This window comes from Lipophrys pholis (assembly GCF_963383615.2).
Source record: "Lipophrys pholis genome assembly, chromosome: 5".
Classification (NCBI taxonomy): Eukaryota; Metazoa; Chordata; class Actinopteri; order Blenniiformes; family Blenniidae; genus Lipophrys; species Lipophrys pholis.
The window spans coordinates 14,552,205-14,575,152 of record NC_137628.1 but is presented as its reverse complement, the minus strand read 5'-3'; the positions used below and the strand labels follow the sequence as shown (position 1 = coordinate 14,575,152).

The window sequence follows — 22,948 nt, the reverse complement described above, 5'->3', positions numbered from 1 at the left end:
CGTGGTAGCCATAATTCTCGCATGTGTGTTTGGAGTAAGTGTTGTGATTGATTGTTAAGCCATGTTGAGAACACCTTTGTGTGTGTGTGTGTGTGTGTGTGTGTGTGTGTGTGTGTGTGTGTGTGTGTGTGTGTGTGTGTGTGTGTGTGTGTGTGTGTGTGTGTGTGTGTGTGTGTGTGTGTGTGGGCGCGTGTGCGTGTGTACATATCCGTCTCCAAACCCATCTAAAAGTGTGCGTGTGTCTGTGTGGGTGTGCGTTGTTTTACCACTTATCCATGAAGAATCCTCTTCCTCCTCCATTTCCTCTTCCTCCCAGGATGTCAGGGTCACATCAAAGGGAAAGCAGTGACTTCTGACCGCCTGACCCCAGTTTAGCAGCTTTACGAGTGAGCAGGGCGAGAATCCATTAGCTCCAGCCGCATCAACAAAAACAACAATAAGGACGATGCCAGAGCCAAAACCTGATCCCCACGTTTTAATCAGTGTGAAGAAACCTTTAATGTTGATGCAATAATTCCACTTGAGTATAAACAATAAATAATGTTGTTGACAGCATTAAGTTATATGTGATGATTAATGCTATACAGTGACAGAGCTGTAAATGAATACAAATGATTAAAGCACATTGTACTATATAATTACAACCCTTACTCTGATTGAATTCCCTTAATAGTGCTTCTTTTTTGTCGTTATTAATATTTCAATGACACAATTATTTTGTGCCTGAAAACCCGATGAAACTAGACTGAGATCCTTGTTTTCATAACTAATGAAAAATGATAGGGCAAACTGAATGGGGCTTAAAACACTGTGAGTGCCGTGTGTGTGCATGTGTGCGAGTGCATTTGTGCTTGTAAATGGGGCTAACCTGCATTTAAAGCAGCTCTCGGCACTGCTCCCTGTTTTGTCTTTTTCACAATGAGTAACTTATCTAAATCCATCCCCTCTACAGCACTCAACTTCAACTGCCTATTTATCCATTTTGGTTTGTGTGCAGCCGGTCGTTAGTATTCTGGTACACACCTCAACAAAGCCATTATCATAAAAACACACACATTCACATGCAGATGGATTGCTCTTAGCCTCTTAGCTCCGCAGCTAATGGCGCTAGCCACTTAATTAAGGTCACTTATGGACAAACTCTGTTAGCATGGGCACTAATAAGTACTGCCCAGACAATGGGACCGTGAGTGTGTGTGTGTGCGTGTGCGTATGGTAATGATATTGCTGTAAAGCCTGACCTGCAGTCTCCATTACCTCCAGCTTATTGAGTGGTTTGTTTTGCAGAGTGGCTCTTAGAGGTGGGTATCATTGAAATTTTACAAGTTGGACAACTGGACACTTTGGAAAATGCATCACAATACATTTTGGAAATGTGTGTATTCGTGTATGTGTGTGTGTGTGTGTGGGGGGGGGGGGGGCTTGTGTCGATCCTGGTGGGGACCTGAACCTGGTTGCACAGGGACACAAATGAAATTCACCATTTGGGATATACTAAAATTTTCGATGTGATAATTTGCAATAGGGATGCGCCGATCCCACTTTTCAAAAGAAAAGTGTAAGCACTAACTTTTAGCTACTTTTCACAGGAGACTTGTTTTTTGAGAATTAAGGCACTGTTCGATTTTGGCCGTCTCGGATAGAAGATGAGTGATCATGACAATCTCTGCTTGTTTAATAAAATCGTTGGTCTTTGTTTGCAACGTGAGCCCACAGACGGTCAAAATTACAATTATGTGAGTATGAACAGCCTGATTTATGTTCTGACTCTTCAAGACCGCCACCTCACTTCACCGCACAGTATGACATTGTTACAACTACCAACAGTGCGGCACAAAAACAATATTTTGATTGCGAAGAAGGAAAAATTGTAGGCCGTGTTTACATGGCAATATCTCAAAGAGAAAACAGAAAATTTCCATTGCATTTCGGGTGTCCAAATGAGCCGACTCCATGGAAACGGGGGAAAATGCAACTTTTGGGAAACACTGCTCCTGCGCATGCGCATCACGGTCGTAGTAAAGAGTTCATGCTCAAGTAGACAGACAATAATAACAATGTTTGATTGTCATGACTCCCAATCCATATTCTTATAGGACTTATTAGTTTTCATTACAAAAACAACCAACAGCGCCAACTTGTGGCATAGCACGCTAACTACATCAATTTCAGCATTTCTGTCTAAACAGACATTGTTTTCAAAATGTTTCTGGGTAAATACGAAACATTTCTGTAATGTAAACACAAAAACAATGTGATTTTACTTGAAACGTTGTTGTGTAAAGGGGCATTAGACCAGGTCCACAACCTCTGGTATCTCCATACCAAACTTGATTTCCTCTGGGTATAAATGCTACTCGTTAGCGTTCTTTATATACTTCCTGAAGGAATCTGTAGCATACACAGTAGATGCCTTGCAGGGAAATGTCCTTCTTGCATACTAAACTTTATAGCTGTCGTCATCTCTGATACATTGGCAAATGTCATTTTGCAGTCAGACAATTTTGGGTCCAAGTTTATGTGGCCCATAACCAGTGGAGCAGCTAATAACTTTAGCTACTAGTAGTTATGGTTCTGTGTGTGTGGCCCAGTTTGAGGAGCACCAAGAGACATAAAAAAACTGAGCTAAGGTGTCCACAGTGTTCTCTTCAAAACCCATGTGGAAACCAAATATCCGGCATGTCATTAATTTATAGCCCTGGTGCCTCACTCCTCTTCTCCTACACTTCTTTTGCCCCTGTCCTCCCTTCCGGAGCCTCTCCTCAAGTAGCCTCATCTAAAAACAATTAGTTCCCCCCCCCCACGCTGACTGACGAGACAGTCAGGTGTGTGTGTGTGTGTGTCTCTGGTGTTGTCCCGCTGGGGAGCATAACATTGCCCCCTAACATCCCCACACAGGATGCTTCCGAAGACTCTGTGACCTTTCACCTCGGACAGAGGAGGATGAGATACAGGGGGAGTGGAGGATGGGGTGGTGGTGGTGGTGGGGGGGGGGGGGGGGGGGGGGGGGGGGGGGGGACACCACCGTCCTGACACAGCAGCTTAGCTCAGGTCACGGGGAATCACTTTGGTCTCAGCTAGCACAATAGATTTTTATGTTTCCAAGTGGTTCAAGTGGCATCCTGCGTTGGGGGTGAGCAGGTAGTCGTTAGTGTCAGCTTGAAATGAGGCAAAGATAGCAGAACATATACCAAAGTTGTTTTATGTTAACTTGTACTTTCTGTACCTTTTTTGCAACATAGTCCGTTGGCATGAGCCTCTTCGGTCGTTCGTCCATCCTTCTGGTGCATTATCTTACAGATGTCCTTCAGGAAACGTCTTCTAATCTGGCGCACACCTCCCAGCTCACTCAGGGAGAACGTATTGACAGAGTCTGCCACTTTGTTTTAACAATCATGTTCTGTTACTTTCTCCACTATACTTCTCATAATCATACCTTCAGTTATGACATCTAGAAATTACCAGAAAATGGAGAAATAAAACTTGATTCAATTCACTTTTCAACCAAAACCCTTGTCCAATGACTGATCTGCACATCAGGGGCATTACTGGTCTCCACTGGTTCCCTCTGCTCAGGCGTAGTTCAACATCTTTCTGGTCAAGTGGTTTCTAGAACTTCTGCAGGACGACCATCCGGTCAAAGACAAAATGTATGAGTATGTCACACATTTGTAACTCCAGCTTCTGAGTGTCATGAAAAACATACAGTAATATTGAAGAACTGCAGGTGTTAAAAGTTAAACTTGGACAAACTTTTAATGAAAACTCAGTTCTGCTTCCTCCAATCAAACCTGAACATGCACACATCCCATCTGATTTTCTTCATGTAGAACCAATTGAGAGTGGTACATTCAGTTAGTCGTGGATATTCTTGCTTTGTGGTTGTAAAATCTGGGTTTGATTCGAAACTGTGACCTCTCTTTTTCTGCAATTGCATGTTTCCCCTGTGCCAGTATTAGTTTTCAGTTTATACTTCAGCTCAACAATGAGATTAGAATCGAAATTTAACTTGCACTTCAATATCATCTGTCCATTGTCAACAATATTCCACATTTAATTATGTCAGCATGCTCAGACTTATTTTCCATGTAAGTTAGAAATGGTTGCCGTATTTGATAATATTTTGCACTTGGGCCACCTAAAACTGTGTTTCATCTTCTCTTCGTCTTTTGCCCAGTGGACATTTGTGGGATGGGTTTCCTGTTTCCGCATCATCAGTATCAGACATCTGGCAAATATAGATGCAAAAGAGGCTGTCGCTTTAGAATATTCAGTGGGAAAAGGAGATCTTTCAGTATGACTCCAAACATGGTAATGAGAGGATGAAGATTAACTCAAAGAATTATGAGTGATTTGCCATCTAAAAAAGAAATCCAAAAGGAAGTTGTGGGCTTTTCTTTTCTTTTCTTTTCTTTTCTTTTCTTTTCTTTTTTTACAAAGGTGTTTTTGATTCTATGTTAGTCCGTGTTGAACCAAAGTCTTCTGGCTTCAGCACCCAACAAAGTCATCTTTGATCCTCAAAGTTTAGCTGAAGGACTTTACAGAACGAAAGCTTTTGCATCTTCATTGATTTTGGTCTACTTTTATTATTATTATCATTAATATTATTATTGTTATTGTTATTGTTATTGTTATTATTATTATTATTGTTGTTGTTGTTGTTGTTATAGTGGGTCTTTTTGCTTTTACCTATAGTGTAGTGTTGTAAAGTATTTCATTAACTTCTCATCAGTGTTTACATATTTTATTTGTCATATTGTGTCATCGGCTTACTCTGTGAGAAAACACAGTTTCATTCATGTTCACGCACTGACTTACTGCTCCCCAGAGGCCTCTACTACATACCGTGATCAACATATCCAGGAGCTTTCTCTGTTTCCTGGGTTGACTGATCCAGACACACGCGATCTCGATAATCGTTACCACGAAGCAGGTTATCAACTCGGTAGTTCAACCCAGACCTACATGTGTGCGTTCACAAGAAATGGGGTGAAGTTTGCAGCGTCTGACCAAATCACACACACGGAGAAACTCTGCAGCGCATTTTACAGATTACTGAAGGAGCAACTGTTCTCTGAGAATAAGAAGAATTCAAACACATCCACCAGGCTAAAAGCAACACTGCTGCCGTGTCCAAAGCCAGAACAGTCCCGACTCGTTAATGAGTGACTTTGTGAGATTATACCATATTAATTCGTCTGCAATATAAACGGACGGCACAGCCCGCTGATTGCTCAATTTCACTTTATTACAGCAGAAACGTGTCGGGCTGAACTTCCTCACTGATCTTTTAGTTTATATCTTCCATCCAGTTGTTTTGAGGCTGAGTGTGTCTTGTGAGAGTGTTTGGTGACGGAACATTAATTCATCATCTCGACGGCACGAGTAGTTCTGTGTTCCATAAATTCACGTTTCTGCAGTTCTGTCAGGTGTGATCATTAACCTCATTATTACTCATCAACCCTCGTGGAGCGAAACGGACTTGGAACAATTCAAGAACCGAAACATCCTTCAAAGCCTCTGTGATGAGGATTTATTTTATTATGTCAGAAAGATGCTGTAAATTAATTTCTTCTCTCCGCTCGGCCACAGCTCAGCCTTGAACCCGTGCACCAATCACCATCACTTAAGAATGGGCAGGGCATCTTCCAAGAGACCTGATTGCTCTCGAGCAGGTTGGAAATTCAGTGTAAGTTGCCGCGGTGATTTATCCTGGTGAGACGTGGATGAGCGTCGTGGTACGGAAAACCCAGGGTTAATCCTTGAAGTTATCTCGATAACGTGGTAGTACAGGCCTCAGGTGAACCATTGCTCATGTTCTGAAAGTGACTGTAAAGAACAGCTGTTTCTTCCCCTTTTGTCCCTCCCAATCACTTCTGCCAGCAGCGCTGGCAGCCTTTGTCTCGCCTCCCTCATTCCTTCTCTTGTCTTATAGTTCTTCTTTTTTCTGTGTTCCTCTCCTTCTCTAGGCATTGCCTCTCATCTCAATATCTCAGTACCTTTATAGCTCTTCTTTCTTTACACTGTTCATCTCTTCTTCTTACCCTTCCTGGAACTCCTCTGCTTCTTATCTAATTTCCCAATGTGTCTGCAAGCCTGTGCCTTGCTTCTTGCGTGACATACACGGTCTCCAGTTCAGGAACCTCAAGTTCAGAGGTCAGACAAATAGTTGTCAGGGCGGCCTCGTCCCAGGAGAGACGGAGAGGAGAGGGAGACTGTTGGAGTACAAGAAAGCTGAAACTGGGAATGAAAGTCTGGTGTTGCAGCAAAAGAGTACAAACCTCTCAGTCTTTCTCAGTTTCCATTGGACTTACGCCGGATTTAATGCAAAATGCTGTATTTATATGGGATGATAGGAAGATTCAAAAGAAGAAATGTTTTAGGTCAGGCTAATTAAAGTTAATCTGATTTGAGCAGTCGCTACCAAGACTAAAAACTAGATATGCAACAATACCGATACAAGTGTCCGGTATCATGTCCAATACTGCATGGAGTACTTGTTAAAACTCCCAGATACAACCCGGCGAGTCGTACTACGCGACGTCATCCGTCTGCAACGTCTCCCACAGGTACGCAAGAGAGCATGAGCGATGTCCTCGGTTTGGAAGTATTTATTATTAATGAGAATAGTAGAAGTAAGACCGACTGTCAATTATGTTCTGCCAAAATATCAACATCAGCAACTTAATAACCAGAGACATTTGGAGCAGAGTCAGACGGATGTCGCTCATTAGCTACATGCTAAAGATATCCGGAGCTCCCACACCAGCGATGCCACATGCTAAATATGATTAAAGTAGGACTGATACACTCTAGCGCGCTGGAGCGTATGTGTGCGCCGCATACAGTATCGGCAAGTCGCTAACGGTTAGTACGCGTGTTATAAAAATGTGGTATTGGTGCATCTCTACCAAAAACCCTTGATAAATACAACGTATTGCCTGATTAATATCCCCTCGTGAATCTCAGCATTTTTCATTCAGTACATCATCATAAAAAGAGAAAGTTGGACATCATAGAGAATCTAACAATGTGCTTATTTTATGTTTCTTGTGAATGACTTTGTATTTCATTCTCCCCCTGCATTGCTCGCTGTTCTTGCGTCTCTGCCACCGTACTTGCAGATGAAAATAGGTGGCTTCGCTTCACACGCAAACTTCATCAGACTGAGGCAACAATCCCATTTCCGAAAGCCATGTGAAACCGATATGTCAACACGAAGTGAACAGAGAGAGGGAGCGATGGAGAAGGAGGGAGAGGAAGAGAGAGATGGGGGGGTTTGGAGGAGATTTTTCTTTGAGAGGAGGACTGAAGGGAAAAAGGGGGAGATGGGTGGAAGGATAAAAGATGGATTAAGGTTGTGTTTCAGATTGGCAGGAGAGGTTTGTATGTGCTGCATATGTGTGTTTAATGTGTGTGTGTTTAGTGCGAACAGTAAGCTGAGAGATGTGCGACTTTATTTGTTAGTGTTTTTCCTGCAGCCTGCCATTCCCCATGTCTCAGGAGGAGAAAGCCTTCTTTACCCGACGTACTTATCTCTGTCTGCGCGCGTGTGTGTGTGAGTGTGTGTGCAAACCTCTTTACATGTGATAATGACAGCTGTAATGCCTGCCTGATGTATACTCAGCTCTGGGACTGCCGCTGCGTGTTTGTTTGTGTGTAAATGTGTGTGTCTGTGTATCTAAAACATGAGCGCAGGATAGACGCGCTTTATAAGCTCTTTGTGTGAACACAGGAATGTATCAGAGAGGGATAATCTTAAATGTGCGTGTGTGTGTGTGTGTGCGTGTGCGTGTGCGTGCGTGCACTGTGTGATGAATGGTCTGTGACAGGTGCTGGATATGAGATCTACAATTATCACACTTTGATACCTTTTTCCTCTTCGCACCATAAACACACACCTCAGTTTGTATCGGTGGCGAGAGGAGTGTCAGCAGAGAAACTGTCCTAAACAAACACATGTTCATGTGTTAGCCTTCATGCTTAACGTAATCAAATATAGTCAATTCAGGATAAACAGTTACAGAAAAAAAACAAAAGAGTACTGAAAGAGACAAAATCATTTATACAAACATAAAATCTTCACTTTGATTCCACCTCTTTACACAGAGAACCCTGTGAGTTGGTGCAGATCCATTGTGTCCTCATTGTAAACCTTAAAATTGTGGATTACCCAGAACCCTCTTTGGTCAGTGAATGTAGGTTGGGCTTCAAAGTCTTCTAACCAAACGGCCTGTCTCCATTCATGCTTTTGAATTCATCCTTATATTTCCATGTAACAGATATTGGTGTCAAGTTGCTACCAAGCCTCAGCCTTTCTTCTCCACATCGTCACAGAGAAACATACAAACCTGTGCTTGGAATCACCGTGCATGATGTAGACTCTTTCAGCCATGCTTTCAGTCCCTCTGACGAGAAGCAGTGGAGTTTTCCTTCGCTTGGTGGTCCGTCTTCCTTTGATCGTCTTGTATCTGCTGCATCAGCAGCACAGTCACATCATCTAATGGAGACAGTGTGAGATGAGTGACACTATCCTCGGCCTGCCAGTCATCATCACTGCCCTCTAAAGCCGCGTTTATCTGCAAGGTGATTGACTGACAGACAGATTTGTGTGCACCTTCTAACACACACACACACACACACACACACACACACACACACACACACACACACACACACACACACACACACACACACATATGCATGCACGTGTAACTGCTTTAAACCATAATAAAGCTCTAATCTATAGCTTCACACATATTCCTGCATACAGAAAACAGCATGAAAAAAATCAACAAATAACCTGGCATTGTCTATATAATTCAAGTTAGAACAAAAATGCAATCACACAAATGTAGAAAACATTTGGGGGAAATTAAAAAAAAGCTTGTTTCACCAAACTCCTGTTTTCGGGGGGATCAGTGCCTCGGCTATGAAATAAAGTGTCTGAGGCCCCATTTACACAACAACGCTTCGAGTGAAAACGCTGCAAACAATGTCGTTTTTGAAAATTGTGTTTTCTTCCGTTTCCATGGAGACAGAGTTGTTGAAAAGTTCCACCTTGTGAGCCGCTTTCAAAAAGTTGTCTTTTTAGTGTCTCCGAGCACCCTTGTGTAAATGGGCACCCAAAGCGCAACCAAATTTTCCGTTTTGATTGAAAACGGTGTGTAAACGGGGCCTCAGCAGCAACATATAGATGTCTGACTGTAATTAATCTTAACATATATAACTAACATATGAAATATAACAGTTTCACTATACCAGCATCTTTCATCTAAAAAACATCTACATCCCAGAATACACTGTACTAAAAAACACCAACAATCCATATTACTTTGAAATTTTCAAAGTAATATAATATGCTATTTTTTATTAGTATTTTAGTGTTGTTTTAATACAATTTATTCAATGTGTGTCATTTTTAGCAGTTTAGGAGAGAAAATGAATACAGTTTGTTAAAATCAGGATGAGTCTACATTTAAAATATCGCCTGTGGTCTTGTGGTCAGGTTGACATTGCAAAATAAATCTACATTTTTCAACCTAATAAAATCATCTAATGACTAATGATAAGTGGGTGTTCAGGTTCCACGCTAAATTTTATTAATCCAACAAACAGTCCAAGGTAATGGTGTCAGTTTCATACTTAAAAATCCTAGTGCCCCCTTTTATCCAAATTGTATTGTGTGTATAGCAAATGACCGCGTTCTAATTCAATTCATTGATCAAAACAAAAACATGTCTTCTTACATGAACCCTCGACTTGTTAGCTTAGCGCCAGCTCGTTAACACCAGTCACATTTAAGTCAATGTATTAGTAATAGTGCACTTCTGCACTAAAGACCTTCAAGCCCCCGACGCCATTCAAACCTTGTTAAACTGAGCTTCAGTGCTGAGCCTACAGTAAGACTGCTGCCAGTTATAATACCAACCTTTGACCTTTAAATTTTCACTTCCTCTCGCTGGTAATTAGTGAATTTTAGAATTGATTTTCAGATTAGCACTTAAAAGTTGGGGATGGCACCGGCCCTGAATATCTCACTGAATGTTTAATCCTTCATGAGCCCTGAATGCTGCCTGAGAGCCTCCTGCAGGAGATGTTGAGGACTAAAGTGAATTGAAGAGGTGGTCTGGCTTTATCTATTGAGGTCTATAATGACCTGTCAGAGGAGATCACGCAGGCCTTTTTTCTTTATATCAGTTAAAATCCTTTTAACAGATTTTCAGTGTATTTTACCTAAAGGCACCATAGAGCTGCAGGCAAATATGAGGGCAAGGGGATGCCGTTTCTTTAAATTTTTTAAGAAGAAATCACAATAAAAACCAAAATGCGGTTGGTAAATGATTTCTTTACAAAGACACACATTTTTAGGACTAAGTTTATGTTATATTAAGTTGACATTTGAAGGAATTTTAATAATTTTCATCCCAAAATAATTTCAGTTGACTGTTTGTAGACTTAACTAATATTTTTTATTTAAAATATATATATTTTTAAAGTTTTGCTTTTCATTATAGATGAATCCCAAAATATGTTATTAATAATGATAATGATAATAATAATAATAATATCTTATAATGTGAAAAACATTTGGTAGTCCATCATTAAAGAGTAGCTCATCTCATTCTTCAGTTTAAAGCTCTGTTTAAACAACGTTTTATTTGAAAACGGAAAACTCTAGTAGTATTTTTGGTGTTCGGAACCACTGAAAACACAACTTTTTGAAAACACTCCGACTCTGAGTAGACGGGTAAAACGCAACTTCTTTGAGACGCTGCTGCTTCACATGCTCACCTCAACGGTAGTAGATAGTTCTACCGCACATGCACTGGAAATGGACAATAACAACAATGGCAGCCTCCAGAGTGGCATGACTCCCTGTCCATAGTCTTTAAAGACTTCATACTTTTTATTTCCGTGTAAGAGGACATTGTTTACAAACATTGCTGTGTAAATGTGAATTATTTCTGAAACAAAAACAGAAAAATTATGAACTTGACATGTAAACGGGGTCTTGATATTTGTCCTTAAGTTTTTTTTATCGTCATCGTCATCATCATCATCATCATCATCATCATCATCATCATTATTGTTCGGATTCAGTCTATACATTTGGTGGCGAAGTTGTTTCTAGAAATAATAAAATGATCATATTTTCCGAGTGTGCCACCATTCTGCATGTTATCAACGGCTTCCTGGAGGGAAAACCTTAGGACTAAAGCATGGTTTCATAACATTTAAATAAATAAATAAATAAATAAATGAATAAATGGTTCCTTTAAACAAATACATACACTCTACATGTAGAGACAAGTAAAAGCAGTGGATGTAGTACATGATGTGGCCTCGAATCAAATCAGCAATTGTTAATATCTGGATGCCAAATAACATTGTTTTTGTCCGTAAAATGTTGTACAGTTGATAAAATTTTCAATTATTCCTCCGCCCACTGCTTTTCCCTGCTCCGTTCCTTTCATTTGGCATGAGACTCTGAACAAAACCTTTCCTCTTCTTCCATATTCATACGTTTGAGGCAATTTGGAGCAATTTGTTTGCTGTAGTACATTTAAAGGCAGGGAATTAAATCACCAACCCGTATGATTAACGACGGACCTGCTCTGCCACCTTTTCACTTTAGTGCGAGATGTTTAACAGGCTCGAAACGAAGGGACGTCTGCTAAATAAGCCTATTCAAATGTCTCCTCCTACGTGTATTTAAATTCTGCTGTGTATCACTCTCACTTTGGGCTCTTTTGTCAGAAAATTAGCATTAACATAAATCCAACTCAGTTAATTTGAATTTATTGTAATGCAACTTTGAATACACATGGGAATATTTTACATGTTATTAAGAGAACGAGAAAGTCCGCCACAAAGCCGGAGAAGTTGAAGCGGAAACCTTTTTATTCCTACAACAAAAAATACAATTTTTTTTAAAGTGAATTACCATAAAAAATGAATTTTCAGTTTTTAATTCCATTCTTTTTTCAGACACGAGAAAAATACAATCTGTGTTACTTTTACTTGTTTTGAAAGAAAACCTTTGTAACCTCTGGCTGTTTCATCCTTTATGTCACCAACTATTGGAGGCCCATGAACACCTCGCAAACACATTTTATAACCACAAAGTGCCTCTATCAACAACCGGTCTGGAAATGAGAGCAAATTATTCACTGCTACAGCTCCGCCGCTCCGATTTGACATTTTCTCTGCAGCTTTGATTTGGTTTCTGTGAGTTGATTACCCAAACGAAAGAGGGTATTTATGCGTATGAAGAAGTGATCGGGATGATGACTGTGTTGGATTATTTGCAAACAGTTGTTGGACAGGTGAGACGAGATGATAACTTTTTGGTTATTAGTTTCGCTGACACTGCGATCCTGCAGATGTGGCTCCAACATGACAACTTGCATCATCCCAACTATCAGATTGTCCCTCCTTTTAAAAGAGCCATACTATAGAAAGGTTGGTTATAATTTGAGCTTCAATTAACAAAGCAGAAAAGTCTATTGTAGCGCTGCAGCAGAAGAAGTTGTTTTATTGGCCTGGATGTGCATCCTCCAATCAGAAGGAAGGGTTAATGATGTCACACCTTAAAGAGACAGACACAAAGGCCCCGTTTACACAACAACCATTTCAAGTAAAAACAGAAAGCTTTCGTAGCGTTTTAGGTGTCTGTTTACAGAACAACGGTGCTGGGGTCTAGTGAAAACACAACTGTTGGAAAACGCTGCGTCTGTGTTGACATGGCAAAAGTACACGGAAAAGTACATAGTTCTTCTGCACATGTGCAAGTGGATGGACAGTTCCAACAATGTTAGCCTCCAGAGTGTCATGATTTCCAGTCCATATTCTCCTGGTCTTGGTAGTTTTATAGTTGAGGGTCACGGAACAGCAGTCCAACTTTTACATCCGTGTTCGTGTATTCTCATTGTTAATGTTTTGTCGCATATTGTTCTCTGTGTGCGTGTGTGTGCGGTTTCCTTAGAAAAATAAAGAACAGTGCCAACTCATTGCCCAACATGCTCACTACTTTGTTTTCAGCATTTTTAACATTGCTGTGTAAACACGCAATGTTCCTGATAAACAATGCCTTTTCACTTGAAGCGTGGTCTTGTAAACATGGTTAAAAACAGCCTGTTTGCAACATTAAAACTGTATTTTAATCTTGCATCATGAAAACTTCAACAATTACAATCAGATCTGTCAGGAAAACACTTAAATGATCACTTTTTTTCCCCCCATGATTTCTTTATTTTTCTTCACAATTTGAATATTCCGTGATCAGAAAGCGATCTTACCTGTTGGAGTGCGGCCGTGCAGCTTCACACTGAGCGCCAGTGAATGGACCCTTTGAAACCGTGGGATGGAATCTGCTCATGTGTTTTGTACTGTTTGTACAGTTCTGTATGTTTTTACAGAACGTGCGTGTGTGAGTCGCGTGTGGCCTTTCTGTGTGTGTTATGGTTGGACGACCGTCACAGACTCATGGACTCCCCGTGATCCATGCTGGTGCGTACAGTTTGTTTACACGTGCTACAGTGTGCGCCTGCACGCCAGTGTGACTGTGTCTGTATTCGTGTAAATGTGTGTGTGTATGTGTGTGTGTATTTGCTGTGACCCATAATGTGTTTTTTTTTTTCTTCTTTTCCTTCAGAGGCCAATGGAGAGTTTTGCCCCAGTTTGGAGCTGTGCTGACGGGGTGGCCGGCCGTCCCACTGGGCCTGTGGCTCCGGGTCTGACCCGCAGAATGTTCTAGAGCTGTGAAGATGCAGAGAGCGTCCAAACAGCCCCGACTTGTGAGTTTGGAGCTCACTGATTTATCTCGACAATCTGATAATCTCGTTAATGATGTTCCCACAACAATGCAGGAGGACGATTAATAATGGCCTAAAGATGGAGGAACACCTCATTTTTTTCAGTTTCATACAGACTACACAGGAGAGGAAATAATATTATGAATAATAGCTAAATAAATACATTTTAGCTGAATTTCTATGATATAATTTTTTTTTTAATATTCTTTGCATGCTAAACTAATGTAAAATTAAAAAACTCAATTAAAATTTGAATAAGAAATTGTCAGCTTGTAACTTAGTTTTGAAATAAGAGAAAATTATCTTTTTTTTTTTTACTGTCCCCTGCAGTTTTACAACATGATTCTCCACAACATTTAAACATATATACTAAACACATAAACAAGCTATTTATTTAAAAACAAAACAATCTATCAGTAGTCTGACAACATCCACAACAGAAACACTCAGTGCAGTGAGTGGTTAAATGAAAAATTCTATTAAAGCCAACGAGAGTATTGTACACTTATTGTACCGGCATTGTTGTCCTTACCTCAATTTAGTTTGTGCTTCATTTTAAAGCCTTTATGTCAGCTGTCGGTAAGAAAACACAATTTTGATGAGGAAAAAATCTATTTTGTGAAAAACACTTTGTTGCCATGATTTTAGATTAAAGGCCCTTTTCTGGAAAAACAAACAATATATGAATCCATAAGATGATATGAACATTCTTGTACACTTGCCGCGTGTTTATGCGAGTACAAAGGCATTTTTTTCTATTTTCTTGGTAGACTAATGATTTCTCTTAGAGGGTGTGGTTGTGTGGGAGTTTTTCTCATCAGTGTTTCCAAACATTAACAAGGTTTTCACCGTGCGGTCAGTGGAGTTAATGAAGATTGTGTTGAAGTGTCGTCCTGCTGCTTCTTCATGTGTTTGTTTCAGAGGTGGGAGACTTTGAACGTCTTTGGTTGTATGTTACCTTGCATTGTACGAATCCTCCCGGGTGCTATAATCCACGCTTGTGCGTGTGTTTACATGTTTGTCTGTCTGTACGGGTTTGTTTCAGTGGGTGAATGTGTGTGTTCATGTATGCAGCCTTGTGTGTGTGTGTGTGTGTGTTGGAGTCCCTCGGTGGCTGTTCCCCCTGCTGTACAGACGCCTGTTCAGGCGATAGCATTGTCTCCATGTCCAAAGACCTGCCTGCTGCCCTATTTCACCACGTCTTTATCATGCTAATACAGAGAAAGAAAGAACGAGGGAGGAGAGAGAGAGCGAGAGACAGAGAGAGAGAGAGAGAAAGAGAGAGAGAGAGAGAGAGAGAGAACGATAGCTCCACAAACAGAGAGGGTAATCTCTCCCCTCCTCTCTCCATCCTCGTCTCTCCGTTCTCACTACCTCCTCCTCCTCCTCCGGTCTCTCTCTATCCCCCTCTACTTCCCTTTCTTCTCGTCCCCGCACCCTCTTCATCTGCCGCTTTCTTATCTTCCCCCCTTACTTCTTTGATAATCCCTCTGAACATTGTCTTCATAATTACACACAACAATGATTTCCATCCTTGCACGAGAAATGTGCGCTGTGCATGGAGAATATTTCATAGATGAAGACCAGTGTGTGAATTAATAACTTGGGTTTCTCATATAAGGTTGTTACCACGCCTTTGTGTGTGTGTGAGTGTGTGTGTGAGTGTGTGTGTGAGTGTGTGTGTGTGTTTGAAGGGGGAGCGCACGGAGCCCAGTGTTGTTTTAACACGACTGTTACATTATGCATGCTGACAGCCCTGCCTGTCCCCATTAAAGGCCCATCTTGTTTCCCCATTATATCTGGTTTCTCTGTTAATAGAGCTCTTTGTGTGACACTTCCCTTTATGCTGGGGGTGTTACAACAGAAAGGTCAGCGGCGGTACACCCTGCCACACGGCCGCGGCTAACACAAAGCCCCGCCATGACAATTGCTGCATTGTCCTCTCATTACAGCGTTTTTTTTTTTTTTAAGAAGGTGTGCCATACTCTTACCTGTTCCTCGGCTCTTCTGGATTCTGCACCTTTTGTTGTTCACGTGATCATTTTATGTAGAGCTCCAAGAGGCAGCACGAGATGAACTGCAGACAGTGGACTCTGATCTAAGTCAGGCTACTTTAGTCATGGATTCATTAGTTCCTGATGGACAAAACACACACACACACACACACACACACACACACACACACACACACACACGCACACGCACACGCACACACAAGAATATGTGTAGAACCTCCTCTGAGATGATCAGCCGCTAAACAGCAACATTTCTGTCTCGGAGTCCCCATTGACACAATGTTTTCAAGTAAAAATGGAAAAACTTTGGGTGGCTGTTTACATGACAATGGTGCTCAGAGACACTGAAAACACAACTTTTTGAAAACGGCTCCCAAGGTGGAACTTTTCAGAAAGACGCCAAGTCCGTGCAAACAGGGGAAACCACAACTTTTCTGAAATGCTGCGACTGCTTGCTCACCTCGACCATATCAAATAGTTATTCTGCACATGTGTGAGTAGATGGACAGTAACATCAGTGATTGGCTCCAGAGTGTCGTGACTCCCATAGTCCATATTCTCCTGGGACTTGGTAGTTTTATAGTTGAGGTTCACCTGGAATAGCAATCCAACTCCGTCGGTTCATATGAATGTCTGTGAACTCGCCATTGTGGATTTTATAACAAATTTTTATTTGCACGCATGTGTGTGTGGTTTTTTACAACGAAAACCAACAGCACCAACTTATGGCCTGGCATGCTAACTACATCGTTTTTAGCGTTTTTGCCATTTATGTGTCAACAGATATTCTGTCATGTAAACATGGAACTGAAACGAAAATGCAAAAGCGATGTGTGCTAATGGGGCCAATCTACTGAGAAAATTGCATTTGACCAGTCAACACAAAAACAAACAATACTCTCAAATGCAAGTTATTTGACTATGAGAGGAAACTGGATTACTTCTGGAAAATCTGCATAGTCAGAACATGCAAACTGCACACAGAAAGGCCTCTGGACTCAAACCGGGGACTTCTGTACGGTGACGTGATTTTCATTGCAACTCTTTATATATACATATACAGTATGAACCTAGTAGAGGAGCTTTGCTGTTCAGTGGGTTTCATATCTCAAATCAAAATGATTCTATACACACACATAAGGAAAGTAGACCTTTTCCAATGAAGAAATAAAAATTTGTGTAGACTTTGTGGGCTTCTGCTTTATGCTTTCTTCAGTCTGCCGTCTAATTGTCCCACTTTCATTGATTTGATTCATACATTAAAAATAAAAATGTTCGAGTTTTTTTTAGGTAAAAATAGTAAATCATTACTTCAATTATACTCTTTTTTCAACTTGTTTTTTATTTTACAGAAAAGGCAAATTACACAACAGGCTATGCAGAGGCATATTAATGAGAATATTAAAAGTAAGAGAGTAATTCGTGTTCTGCCAAAATAAGAGGAGGCGAAAGCTAGTTTGTACAACACCATCAACTTAATCTCTAGTGACATTTGGATCAGCAGAGTTCACCCGATGTTGCTCATTAGTTTCACTGCTCAGCACGTAACTCTGAGCCATGCTATATGCTACATGTTACATGCCACATGCAAAGGAATTTTGGGGCACCAGCGATGCTACATGCTAATGACGTAATATTCTATAGACACATGTTTTATTAGCGTGAAACCTGTGATTTATTTTGTCATGCAATGTACACAATCAAATTTGGTTTCAGCATAGAAAAAAGCACCAGTAGAACATACATAAACTTGTGTGCTCAGCACTGCCCCCTACCGAGATTGAGAGGTACTGACTGCCTCACTTCCTGGCTTTAAATAGCTGTTTTGTCAGATTGACAAGATGAATCAAGGTTCTATAAATGTTACATTGATGACATACAGTGAGAAGACTGGCACATTCTGGTTATAAAAAAGGACTGGAATCATATAGAAATGACCTTTATCTGGTTTTCGTTATGATAGGTGAGACTTTGCTGTCTCGACTGACGGTTCCAAACACGACACAATTTCATTTATTTCTATCATTGTGGTGTTTCTCTAAAAACAACTGTCATGCCTTTTGAAAAACCCTGATTGATTCTTAACTCATCAAAAGTACAAAGTTTTTAGAAATGTGCCTACATATATGTCCTCCGATGCCATAAAGTGAGATGGAACTCTCCACCTTTGCTTTAATTAATTACACCATCCATCTTCTTTGAGCGCTTCAACCAGCTGAGACTCACGTGGGGGCTCCCGCCTGCTGAGAGAGGGTGAAGAGAAGCACACATGGTGGACAGGTCAACAGTAAAACACATCAAGGCAGGGCAACAGAGAGTCACCAGCTCAGTGAATTTAATTTCTACTTTCGGTGGAACCTAGATTGCCAGGAAAAAGCACACGCATGCACAGACAGACCATGCAAACTCGTCACAAGAAGAACTATTTAGTAGTTTTATGTCAGACCAGTTACAACATAGCCAATCATTTCACTTTCATACTGGAAAAAGATGCAAAGAAAAAAAACAAAACACATGGGAAAGCCTTGATGATACAAGGGAGGAAAAAAACCCATCTTTTTTTGTTTCGCCCCCCACCTCTTCGACCATTACCCGCCTCCGAGTTAATGAAAAAAAATTAACTGGCTGAGTTTGTCCCAGCTGGTGATGAGGATTAATGGGAATTTTTACATTAACTTACATAAATATTCCTGAATGTTGTTGTAGGTCCAAGATGCCATCGCGCAATCATGACAATGACTTTGTGTTTAACTCGGATGTTTTTCAAGTACACATGGACATATCAACAAGGCCAGAAACAAAGATAACATTTTCTTTGGATGAGAATCAACTGTTTTGTGCTTCTTATGTGCTTGAAGGGAACGTTGGCAGATTTAGGCTCCGTTTACGCGAGAAGGTTTCAAGTGCGTATCCGTAGCGCATATCTGCAGTAGCAGTGTTTTGGAAAAACTTGCGTTTTCCCCGATTTCCTCGGAAATGAAGCTGGTTTTTCAAGAAGTTGGATTTTCATTGACTTCAGGCACCCTTGTTCTATAAACGGACACCCAAAACGCGACAAACGTTTCAGTTTTAGCTTGAAAACCTTGTCATGTAAACAAGGCCTTAGTCAGTCGACTGTAAGAAGCTGTCTTTTCAGAGTGAATAATCTGATGAAATGCAGCTTTTAAATGATTCATCTTGATATTGTCCCAAGGAAAGCTGTTTTGAACTTGATAAACCTTCACGTTTTTTTGTTTTTGTTTTTAAAGCAGTCACTCTTTGCTTGAATCTCTCTATTGCTGGCTTTTAAAAAAAACACCAGATCGTAGATAGACTTTTACATTTCTTCACCAAAAATATATTTCATGTTAACAATTATTGGACAAGCGACCAACATGATAGACCTTCGTCTTCGAGTTTCCTACTATATGTTTTAAGCTGCATTTTTGGAGGCAGAGACAGATTCTACATGGCAGTATTTTAATCAGAAAAAGTTGTAACCTGATCACAAAAATAACATAAACCAGCCCAAATAATTTGCACAAAGGTGAAGAAGAAACTACAATAACTGAAGGACTTCCACGTAGATTGTTCTAAAATCTCTGTTCAGTTTCTCTTTTTCATACCCAGCCATTACATGAGTCATTGTTATGAGACAGCAGCTTAAAAATAAGCTTCCCCCCCCCCCTTGACTTTCAAACATTGTTGATGCCAACAATTGACTCTCATTTTTGATTTTTTTTTTTGCAAAGATTATATAAAATGTGAATTATATGCCAATTGGCTAAAAATCTATTCTGGTAATCACAAAGTGTCCTCAGGTTCCTATAAGTGACTGTAAAATATGTTGTATAATATGTCATCGTCATTGCTTTCAGTATGATGTACCGTTGCCACTATAAGTCAAATAATATCATCAAACAATAAGATAAATAGTAGTATTTGAAAATATTTTGGTTCACCCTCTTATGTCTGGATCTCTTCAGATTTTATGGCTGCAATGATTGAGAGCTTTGCTCACCAAACATGGGCCAACATAACTTCAACGGTTAATATCTGTTTTTCAACATTACTGGGAGTTTTTGAATGTGCTGAGTTCACTGTATAAATATATAATTGGACGGTTGCACTTTAGAAACCCACATTAACTTCTACTTTGTGGGAGCACAGCTCGATTTGTCTGCTTTCTGGTATTTTGGAATTTTCTAGATCGTAATTTGTCTCAGAGCGATGATGAGTGCGAAAATGATGCCAGTAGTGACAGGATAACTATCCATCTATCTATCTATCTATCTATCCATCTATCTATCTATCTATCTATCTATCTATCTATCTATCTATCTATCTATCTATCTATCTATCTATCTATCTATCTATCTATCTATCTATCTATCTATCTATCTATCTATCTATCTATCTATCTATCTATCTATCGTCATTCTCCAGTTAATGTTGTGAGTAATTAAGAGTTACAAATTATTCTTAAACACATGTTTTTAGAAGCCATGCATGCACAAGTAGAACATAAAAAGGCTTTCATTGATATTCTCTCTGTGAGCTGCTAGAGTGCTAACCCTAATACTTGTAACATGAAGGTTGATTTGTTATTTTTGACATAATCTTGACGTCAGAAGTTATTTTATATACATTTTCTCTTCAATCACAATTTTCACTAATGGTAGAAATGAAACTGTTAAAAACTTACAATACGGACATGCTTTTGCCAGATATTGTTTTTATTAGGGATGCAGTGATACCAGTATCGAGTATCGGATTGGATCCTGCACGGAGTACTCATACTCATAAAAAAAAATCCCTGATACAACTCGGCAAGTACTCTGTGACGGCATGTGTCAGTTACGTCACTCGCAGGTATGCAGGAGCGATGTTCTTTGTTTGGCGATCCCTTGATATTAATGAGAATAACAAACATAAGACAGAGTAATTCGTGTTCTGCCAAAATAAGAGGAGGCGAAAGCGAGTTCCGTACAACCCCATCAACTTAATCTCCAGTGACATTTGGACCAGCAGAGGTAGCCCGATGTTGCTCATTAGTTTCACTGCTCAGCACGTAACTCTGAGCCGTGCTATATGCTACACGCTACATGCTACATGCAAAGAATTTTGGGGCACCAGGGATGCTACATGCTAAACATGATTAAAGTATGACTGATGCCGTATTTTCCAGGGTATATGTCTCACCAGTCAAAAAATGCGTCTTCAAAAGGAAAAAAAAACATATCTAAGTCATACTGGACTATAAGTCACATTTATTTAGAAATTTACTTCACAAAATCCAAGACTAAGAAGAGACATTCAATCTGGAAAGGGAAGTTATTCAGTCTATTGGCATGTTTTTTTTCGTTTGAAAATAACCGTCAGTGGCAATTTTGATCCATCTCCACAACATGCCGGCACCACTGTGAAGTGTGATTTCTCCTGACCAGTTGTCACTATATTCACACTCACCTGCCCTTTCTCCGCAACACTTCGGCCCATGGGCATGTCAAACGTGGAGGGAGCTAAGCTAACAGCTGATGGATGGCTATGCCAGGTCGGCTGCTGGGCGGGCCAGTAGTGCGGATGCCTGAGCCCGGGTTCGACCCACGCGTGCGGGTCAACTGGCCGTACGGTCTTGACATCTGTGCCCGAGCCCAGTTCCGACCCGCACTCATGCGGCCCGGTCGGACAGTCAAGTGTCCGTCTCCAAGTTGCATCTGCTTCCTGTGTTGGCCGGGTCAGGTGTGCGCTCCACGAGAGTCTCTCACTCTACAGCCTACAGTACGCATTGGGCACTGTGTAGACGCTACACATTGTCCTCTGTGTACTGTAGGCAGTATGGTTGTTGGAGGTGCGTGAGTCGTTTGTGACGATGCATACCCTTCATATATCATTTACCTATGGAGTATAAATTAGGCTTTATGTAATTTAATATGTACTGGCATTGGTACTCAGTATCAGCAGGGAGCTAAAGGCTAGTACTTGTACTTATCATTTTAAAAAGTGGTATCAGTGCATCCTTATATTTTTATAGCTTTGTTAAAGCAGGATTTCTGCCTTTATCGTAGTCGACTTAACCAGAAAGTTAAGCCATCCATCTCTGATCTGCTGGGTTTGGTAAAAGATTTCCAATATTAGATGGGGGAGCTGGTTTTTTAGCCAATTTCTGATTATTCTTGGTGGTCAAGTTGGCTCATTATAGAACAGAAAATAAACACAATCACATTTTTTCCAATAAAACACAAGGAGCCCGCTATTAGAAATGTCTGAGCAGATGAAACCTGAAACATGTAGAAGCCTCCAAACTAACGTAGCCCCATCCGTGAATCATCGCTTATTATAGTACCCATAATTCTGTGGGTTTGAGGCACGTTTGGACATGTTTCATCCAAATTCTGTCACTACAGGGGAAAAAAAAAAATGCAGTGGGTATGTGTGTGTGTGTGTGTGTGTGTGTGTGTGTGTGTGTGTGTGTGTGTGTGTGTGTGTGTGTGTGTGTGTGTGTGTGTGTGATTATATTTTCAGGGAACGCATCAGGCGGTTTAACGTAGCTACTACTTAGAAATCCTCCATCATCGCAGCTGCTGTGGAATGACTTCATTATAATAACTGCATGAAATTATATCCTGCTCATGCTGCCATCTTTCTTCCCTTCACCCCCCCCCCCCCCCCCCCCCCCCCCCCCCCACCTCCTCTCGCGGGTACCTTTTTGACCCCCTCCCCACCCCCCACCTTCGCCTCACTCGCTCCTTCCCTCTCTCATCTGAGTCCGCCGTGTGCCGGCCTCTGCCAGTGATCCGTGGATGGTAATGGCCATTCCTGCTGCTCCCACAGCACAGACCATTACTACTGGAACACCCAGAAGAGAAGGCGGGGAGGGGAAGAAAGAAAAGAAAGGACACAATATTTTGGTTTAAAAAAAGAAGAAAAAAAAGGGTTCAATCATGAAATTAAACTTGAAGCATCACTCTGTGTGTGTGTGTGTGTGTGTGTGTGTGTGTGTGTGCGAGCGTATAGATCATTTCATGGTGAGGATTAGCATGAAGCAGGTAAGATATCTAGTTTCCTGTGACCTGCTCATCTCAGGGTTTCCCACACTCATCACTTCACTCAATCGCTGCCGTCTTGCTGAGATAT

At 40.8% G+C, this 22,948-nt stretch overlaps 1 protein-coding gene across 1 annotated transcript in view; it reads left to right on the top strand.

Annotated features, from left to right (window-relative positions):
* Positions 1 to 21,358: 21,358 nt before the first annotated feature.
* Positions 21,359 to 22,948, top strand: part of LOC308109809 (uncharacterized protein) — a gene marked incomplete at its 5' end in the record, with an annotated part of 64,425 nt that continues 62,835 nt past the window's right edge. Inside the window, 2 exons of the mRNA XM_080463615.1 lie at positions 21,359 to 21,553; positions 21,645 to 21,666. Coding sequence (XP_080319741.1) covers positions 21,359 to 21,553; positions 21,645 to 21,666 — 217 coding nt within the window. The remainder of the gene's footprint in view (positions 21,554 to 21,644; positions 21,667 to 22,948) is intronic.